The sequence below is a fragment of the Vollenhovia emeryi genome, unplaced genomic scaffold, assembly GCF_000949405.1.
Source record: "Vollenhovia emeryi isolate VEMERY1.0 unplaced genomic scaffold, V.emery_V1.0 DF939658.1, whole genome shotgun sequence".
Taxonomy (NCBI): Eukaryota; Metazoa; Arthropoda; class Insecta; order Hymenoptera; family Formicidae; genus Vollenhovia; species Vollenhovia emeryi.
Window position 1 is genome coordinate 7,054 of NW_011966708.1, and position 8,896 is coordinate 15,949.

At 34.7% G+C, this 8,896-nt stretch overlaps 2 protein-coding genes across 2 annotated transcripts in view; one reads left to right on the forward strand and one right to left on the reverse strand.

Moving 5' to 3' along the window:
- The window catches only part of LOC105556998 (lanC-like protein 3 homolog), a 6,963-nt gene extending 6,029 nt beyond the window's left edge, over positions 1-934 (forward strand). Inside the window, exon 3 of the mRNA XM_012004121.1 lies at positions 210-934. Within this exon, the coding sequence (XP_011859511.1) occupies positions 210-758 (549 nt within the window). The 3' untranslated portion in view covers positions 759-934. The remainder of the gene's footprint in view (positions 1-209) is intronic.
- Positions 935-4,278: 3,344 nt separating this feature from the next.
- Positions 4,279-8,665, reverse strand: LOC105556999 (probable ATP-dependent RNA helicase DDX47). The gene is made up of 8 exons (XM_012004122.1): positions 8,476-8,665; positions 7,413-7,506; positions 7,176-7,340; positions 6,938-7,104; positions 6,618-6,854; positions 6,286-6,509; positions 5,930-6,191; positions 4,279-5,251 (listed from the first exon to the last, which is right to left on the reverse strand). Exons 1-8 carry the CDS (start codon positions 8,554-8,556, stop codon positions 5,123-5,125), a joined length of 1,359 nt encoding a protein of 452 aa, XP_011859512.1. The 5' UTR covers positions 8,557-8,665; the 3' UTR covers positions 4,279-5,122.
- Positions 8,666-8,896: the final 231 nt, after the last annotated feature.

The window sequence follows — 8,896 nt, forward strand, 5'->3', positions numbered from 1 at the left end:
AATAATTACGATTTTGTAAAATTTTATATAACTTTTCTTCTCAGTTTAACCCAATCTACTATAATCTTTGGGGTCGTCCATATCGAATCTGACACCCTGTATATCTTTATATTATTAATTATAATTTATATTATCAATTATACTTTTAATATTCAGTAACATGACATTATAACCATTTATATTAATTAAATATATCTCTGTGCATTTAGGTACCATCATTCCTTGATAATGATGCAGACATTGACAGAACTGTACGAACGTGCGTAGATTATATGCTGAGCCTACAAACAACAACCGGTAATTTTCCATGTTCCATGGAGGAGATAGATCGTTCTGGACGAAGTCCCAAAGACAACGACGACGAATTGGTACATTGGTGTCACGGTGCTCCTGGTGTTATTTACATGATGGCAGCCGCATATTTGCGTTGGAAAGATAACCGTTACCTTGATTCATGCAAACGTGCTGGTGATCTTGTCTGGCGCAAAGGCCTTCTACGTAAAGGATCTGGAATTTGTCATGGCGTGGCGGGCAATGGCTATGTCTTTCTCCTTCTATACAGGCTTACCGGTGATGAGCGTTACCTTTATCGTGCTGCTAAATTTGCAGACTTTATGAATTCGTCACAGTTTCAAACTGACGCACGCATTCCTGACATGCCGTACTCGCTGTATGAAGGTATTGCTGGTACTGCCTGTTTTCTCGCTGATCTTATGGAACCAGACAAAGCTCATTTTCCTTTCCAAGATGTATTCTAATTGTAAGATCCAAATGTTAAAAGAGAACAATTTCTATTTTCATTGTGATACGAACCTCTTTAAAATTAGTTTGATTCTCTTTGTGTCCGTGATTATAATATTGTGACAATGAGATAATTAATTACTGAGATAAAAAGAAAAAGTTATAAATTGAGTACGTCCTATAAGTAAATTTTTAGAGATATTTTTTAAATAAAAATGTGACATTTTAATTTTAATTTAAAATATATATTTTTCATTATTATTTGTATAAATTCTTTCCATCCTAATCTTAAAATTTCAATTTCTTGCTAACAAGCATTTTTATTTTGAACTAAAAAATAAATAAGCTCTCTTTTATATCACATTATTTATGGGATGCTGATCTTCTAGGAAGAATTTTAACTGCTATACTATGTGTTTACTTTAATCTCATTCAACTATTAAGTGTCTACTGAAAATTTTTATTTTACCTGATATCTTTACAAGGGTAATACTAATAATACAATATAAAAGAGCTTAATTTATGATTTAACTCAAAACCGAAAGATTTATCACCAGGTAATTAAAATATTTTAATGGGATAAAATTGTAAATAGTAATTGAAAATTTTAGAAATATTAGAATATTTTGGATTAAAATTGAAATTTCATGTTTTTTTGGTATTATTTCGAACAAATCTCTAAAACCATCCTTTACTTTAGACGGCCCAATATAAATTAATATAAATACTAATGGCTCGTATGATAAAAATCACTTAATTATAAAAAAGAGGCTCAGAGCCTAGACATGGTTGTAGTGTTCAATACAAATTATTTAATTAGAAGAGAATATACGTTTTAGTCCTTATTGGACCATCTTCAGTATGAAGAAAGAACTAAATACAAATTGACGCATGGAAAAATTCGCAATGTTTACAAAGGATTACGCAGTCAATAGTATAAAAATAAAAGGATATAAAAGTTGTGATAAATTATAGACCGGTTGTACATAAAACGCGACGCAAGTGAGTGTAACATGATAAATTAAAAAAGAAAGCTGTAACAGTCCAGAAAATATTTTTATGAATAACCTTGTGCAAAAAGAGAGCTAGGTCATAAAGAGGACTAGTAATGGATAAAACTAGGACTATAAGGGGACAGCCCGATTTATGGACCTTAGGCAACCATATGCTCTTGGTAGAAAACTATCGGTAGTCGGCAAGTGTCTATAAACACCCTTTGAAATATAACTGTTTCTCTTCCACCTTGTTAGTAATTTGCGTAAATCATTAGTCGTACTTCTAGTTGGAGCTTTGGTAACCACCGTATAAGTTTCACAGTCAAGAAGCATATCCTCCAGCTTCTTAAAAAAGTCAATGTTGGACGTAACGACTGTGATGTAGCCTTTATCAGGTTTGGTGAAGGACATGTCTGGGTGTTTTTTAGAAAAATCTTTATTTTTATACTATTGACTGCATAATCCTATGTATGATCTATCTTGCGAATTCTATGTGTTAATTTTTATTTCTTTCTTTCTTTATACTGAAGGTGGTCCAATAAGGACCTAAACGTATATTCTTTTCTAATTAAATATTTTTTATTGGACTACAACCTTGTCTAAGGCTTTGAGCCATCTTTTTTATAATTAGATAAATTAATATATTTTTATACAATTTCTTCTTAATCTTTCATATATTTTATTTTGTTTTGTGGCAAATCACACAGCCCCACCAAAAAAATTTTTTGTCCGGCGGACCAGACTAGTCAATTCCTACGTATTTTGGGTCGCTGAATCCGAATCCGAGGTCAGAATTCTAAAGTTGGCTCGTTTTTTCTTCCTAACCTCAAAAAACATTCTTTTTTGGTACATTTTATGCCATAATAAAAAACCGTGAGCTAGCTTTTAAATTCTGACCGTGAATTCAGATTTAGAAAGTTACGTTACATAATACTTGACTAAATTTATCAAATTCAAAATGGTGGATCCAATATGGCGGATGTTTATAAAATTGGTCCGATTCGCTTGAAACTTGGTACATACCCGGGGGGTTTTTAGGGTCGCTGATTACGAATCTGAAGTTAGATCCAGAAATCAGTTATATATAACACTAAATATAACTCAAAATATACTGTTGAATTTTATATTTTATTTTTTGGATATCATTTTAACTTTTCTCTGCGTTATACGTCATGAATTTATTATTCTGTTTCAATGAAAGGATTTCTTATATTTATTTATCATAAAAAATTTTAGCTATTTTTTAGAATATTGAGTTATAATTGCGTTAAACATTGTATTGAAATTTTTATGAGAACATAAATATATAAAGATATTCTCTCCCCCCTCCCAGAAATACATTTTTACAAATATGTTAAAATAATTTTTATATATCCTTGTTATGAGGCTTCTATTTTTTGTTTAACTACCTAAATGTTATCAAGAGAACATGATATCATTAATAATAATTTAGTTGAGTATAGTGAAAAAATATAGTGGAAAATCGATTTCGTCGATTAATTACAATTTACATAATTATATAACAAAACGCAATAAATCTGTATGTATCCTGCTATGTATGTGTATATACATATATAGTATGTATATGTATATATTCGTGTACAATTTGTCACTTCCTAAATCTAGTGAAACAAGTCCAAAGATGTTCACTCTGTTCTATAAGAATAATGCAGCATCAAAGTACTGATAATATGTATATATACTAATATTTAACATATATAATAATATATAAGTTTTACAAATTATTAGAATAAATTATAAAACATTTAACATAATATGATGTAAAAAGTAATTCAATATAACAAATGCAATATAATAAACGCAAAATGCAAACATTATTTATGTATACCTAGATTCTAGACAAAATGCATGTCTAAATGACATATTAAAAACGTCTTCCAAAAGACATCTTTAAAATTTTACGAAAACACGTCCGTAAGACGTCAGAAAAAATGTCTTTAAGACATTGTTAAAAAGAAATCCTTATAACGTCTTGTAAAATGTCTAAAACTTTTTTGTTATATATAATAACAAATTCTGTCTTCGATGCTTCGAATTAATTTCCCCCTAACGCGTTCATCGCAAACGATAAAGAAATTGTGATTTTACTTAATAATATATTTTATTGATTATTTGAGTGATATTTAATACGATACTGCTTTGTGCGAAGACTTCAAGTCGTTAAAATACAGTACTAATTTCTTCAATATAACAATGTTTACCTTATTGCTGAGTCTTGATTATATTTCAGGTCTTGCAGCAGCATCTCCGTTCCATTCGCTAATCCAGTTGAGCTTGCATCAGACTGTGCGTGATATGTAATTCATAGTTTGCTGTTCGCGAACGGCACGAGTAAACAAATTCGTCACGTTCATCGTTTACTGAACTAATCAACTTGCTAGCGGAGCGGTTCTTTTTCCACACAAAATCTGAGCGCGAATCACGTCACGAGTCAGTTAATTCGTATATAGAACTACTCTGTGCATTAAAATTTGTACTTATTTCTATGTGTATTGGAAAGATATTATGATAATTAACATAATTGCTTGGAAAGTTGATTATATTGTTTACAATAATGGATTTTCCACTGTAGTAATTGAAACAAACTTTCCATAATGGGGTAAAAATCTACGCGAGTAGATAATCGCACATTTATAACGTGCGCTTATAAAAGAACTGTGTAATTGTGAAATTCTAAAAATAGAGATTTCAAGAGTAGAAAAACAAAATTGCCGCCGAATTACAAATCGTAAATCACGAAGGTCCACATTGGCGAACTACAGATTTTCAAAAAACTTTTACGAATAGCGAATTGTAAATCGCACATATCCTGATGTTAGCTTTAGGTGGCATAATATTTCTTGATACGAGTTCAGAATCTAATCATATAATACATAAAACGACGCACAATGCGCTACGAGTACGAGAAGATGTATGTATGAGCTACACAAAAAATATTCTTTTATTTGCAAACTAGAAGTACGAAAAATCATGGAATTTTTGCTTTCTATTAAATTGCATTTATATTAACGAATTCAGTCTTAAATTAATAAGATTCTTATGTGCACTTTTGCGAACTACAATTTAGTATGTCATTCACATTCGTGTAACGATTCAAGGATTGGCACACAGCATCCAACAAAGTACGTCATCACACAACATCCATCGATACGACAGCGAAGTATCAACTTTTGCTGAGACGCTACAAATCCACCCGAGTAATATTAAAATATTTGTAACAAAGTGCTCGAGTAATTTTAAATCGTGTTAGTTGTAAAAAAAAGTATTTTATTACATTGAAATTATTAACATTAATTGAAATTCATGTTGTTAACAGAGCAAAAGGAAGTGATGATAATATTGTTAAATACTGTTCAATATTATCATCACTTTCTTTTGCTCTTTATTTTCATTCTTTTTCTCACTCCAAGAGACTGTTCTGTGTCATCGTCTTCATTATTACCACCGCGTTTCCGCTTGCCCGACTTCCTGTTCTCTTCGATGTTTTTGATGTCCTGGGGTGTTACAATAACGTTTATACGTAATCGTCTATGTCTCTTATCAAATCGCCAGGGTTGGTAAGTTATCTTTTTTTAAACTTAATTAAGCTAAGTTAAAGTTAAGTCTTGGAAAATTTAACTTAGCTGAGATACAAGTTAACCCATAATGACAATAATTTAATTAAAAGTTGAGTTAATAAAAAGAAATTAAAAAGTTAAATTTGTTTTATTTTTACACATAATTTCAGAGACTCGCAATCACGTAAATTGCGTTAATTTCACGACCAGTGTTTGGACAACCAATCATTACACGGAATATGGCCCGTGTTATGGGAATAAATTCACGCGAGTTCAAGAATCAAAGTCTCATATAATGGCTGTGTTCAAAAAATCACCACCAGCGCTGAAGATCTATGGTGCACGTAGATTTTTAGCACCCACAGTAAATTTTGGAACACAGGGACTGCCAATGTAGGCAGGTGCACGACGCCTTTGTTTATGGCGTGGCTAACTTTAAGAGAAATCAATTGAAAGTTAAGTTATCGATAACATGTAACTAAATTAAGTTAAAAGTGAACAGTCTATAATGTAACTAAGTTACGTTAAAATTATCTAAATTTTTAACTCAACTTTTATCTTTTTAACTAGACACTACCCAACCCTGCCAATCGCACGTTGTAAAATCGTCCTTACCATTTTTGCTATTCGCTGCGCTTCGCTCACTCTCTCTTGCAGCAACATCACTTCATCCTCTTTGGTAGGATATGACGGCAGCTCTTTACCTATCAACTGTTCTATTCGTTGATACAGTTCCACGTCGTATTGCGTGACAAACGTGATGGAACGGCCTGACCGACCTGCACGCGCAGTTCGGCCTACTCTGTGTATATAATCCTTACTATGCGTGGGGATGTCAAAATTGATGACGATGTCTACGTGCGGAATATCGAGACCTCTGCAAGAACAATGCAAAGATGATTTAACATCTGTTTTTAACATAAAACAATTCAACTTGACAATATCCTTTAGTTCGGATTGTGCAGACTAACCGGCTGGCAACGTCCGTTGAAATTAATATGGATCTGTTTTTTGCTTTAAACTTTGTAAGCGCGGCGATCCTCTTGTTCTGCGACATTTGCCCGTGCAGGGGAACCGCCGTGAATCCCAGATTTCGTAACAGCAGGGCAGTTCTTACTGTATTGTTGCAGGTCCCGCAAAATACCATGAAACTGTTGCCCGCCAATTCATTCAAGATATGCACGAGGTACACGTCCTGCAACGACCGCTCTTTATGAGGTTGATGAAACATTTCACATTTACGTCGCTCATGACGACTGTCATTTACTTCGCAGTTAACAGTTATATCGTTTACGCTCCGTACCTTGAATTTCACTGGAATAAATTTGTAATATTGTTGCAGCTTCTCCACAGTCTGATACTTCGTAGACGCTTCAACTTTCACGGGATTTCGCAGGGACGCGCGCTGCAGCTTTTGCACAGTCTTGGTCATCGTCGCTGAGAACAGCAACGTCCTCCTCTCCCGCGGTATTACTCTGAGAATCTTGTCAACCTCCGCCTCGAAGTCCACGTTTAAGATGCGATCTGCCTCGTCCATCACCTTGCGGGTAAAACGAGAGACAGGAGAGATTAGAGTCGGTGCGACAATTGTCAAAATAAATCCATCTGGCGACGTGCAATTACCAGAAACTTCAACTGTCGTAAATTAAAGCCCTTCGTATTCTCCAAGTGGTCGACTAGTCTACCAGGCGTGGCAATGATAATATGAGGCTTCTTTTCGAGTACCATTCCCTGTGCATGCATGTCCATTCCACCAACTAGCACCGCAGTTTTCACGCCCATACTGGAACCTAAAATGATTGTGGCACAATAATAAATAAATATAAACCGATGCGTGTTGAGCGACATAAATTGTTCTTACCTAACGCATCGAATTGCTCTGAGATTTGAAACGCCAATTCTCTTGTAGGCGTCAGGACCAGCGCGAAGTATCGCTGAGGATTCTCCAATAACGCCTGCAGTATTGGTAATGCGAAGGCAGCAGTTTTTCCCGATCCAGTCTCTGCCAATCCAATCACATCCTTGCCTATCGACAGAAAAATGATTGTTACCGCTTGCCAGAAGTTGACGGCAATTAAAGTCATTAGGTTCGAATTACCTTCAAGTGTGAAAGGGATAGCTTCCTTTTGAATCTTGGTAGGTGCCGCCCACTTCAAATCCAAACATGTTTTGCAGAGCGTGTCCACAAGTCCCTGCAATTAGTATCTTTCTGTTATATTTATTTCAAACATATTGCCAAAAAGTTTATAAGTATTTGTACGATTTATAATTTCTACCTTTTACTTTTAAGTTATTTTAATTATATAGCATGACTTAACATTAAATATATACAAATACAAAGTAATAAAGGAATAAGAGCCAAAACAAGGGCATTAGTGTCTAAATAATTTTAATTTAAAGTCTATTGCAAAAAATAATACCTCAGCCAGTGCGTCTCACATGCCTCGGTGGTTGAATTGGTGAGAGACGCCTGTCTGGTGTCAGTGAGCGAAAAAGAGAAAGAGGAGGCCCAGATTCAAACCCTGGCTAAGGTATCATTTTTCGCAATAGACTTTAAATTAAAATCAGACACGCAACTGTCTTGGCTCTTGTTCTTCATTACTTTGTACTTGTGCTCTCACATTGGAGCCTTAGAAATTTTATTAATTGATTAAATATGTCACGCGAGTCCCTTTTAACGTATAAATATTTACTCGTAAATTTCACTTGTTCGTCATGAAATTTTTAAAGATCACGCTTATCACGTGAAGCGATTAATTGATAAAAAGTTTTAGTGCAACGACAAAGAACAGTCCTCATGACTAAACCTAGAGTTTAAAAAAAGTTAAAAGTCCAAGGTTCGCGAAAGAATATCTGGCTGAGTATTATAAGATCGTAACTCGTTTTAGGTATAAATACACACACAACTAGTTAAACCACTAACGTTTCACGCAAATGCCTACGTCTACAGGCAGCGTGTCATTAACGTGCAAACATTTTTTGTTTTTTTTACGTCATGTCTTTCTCCTTGGGAGAGCGCCGTCGGCCTGTGCCAACTATGCGTTATTTGGAATAGTATCTTTGCGTATCCTGATCCTTTATACAATTTCCTCAACGTGCGCAGCTTGCTTTGAGGTTAGGTTTCACGCAAGGTTATAATTGAGATGTGGTCGAATACTTACCAAATCTTTCCATGGCTTGGTGACTTGGTCAGAATTACTTTGAGCCTTGGTATCTTCGACTAATTTTTCTGAACTTTCCATGTTTTCGCAAATCCGAATACCCAATACAAGTGATACGGGTGATCGGGCCACGCAATAAGGAGACCGAACTGCCCGTAATGGCCGTAATCAGTAGCAGAGAGAAGCCTGAGAGATGTCACGGCCCCGTTTTTCGTGATTGGCGAATGCGATACGCCCTCTGTGGACATTGAAAACGTGGACATTGAACTACGTAGCCAATATCCACATTTTGCCAAGTGGGTAACGCAGATTTGCGAAATTTTGGTTGCGTTTCGTGCTATAGTCAGGTCCTGTGCGATGCTCTTGTACTTAAAATTATTTTAAGTACAAGATCATTGCATGGGATCTAACCATAGCGTGC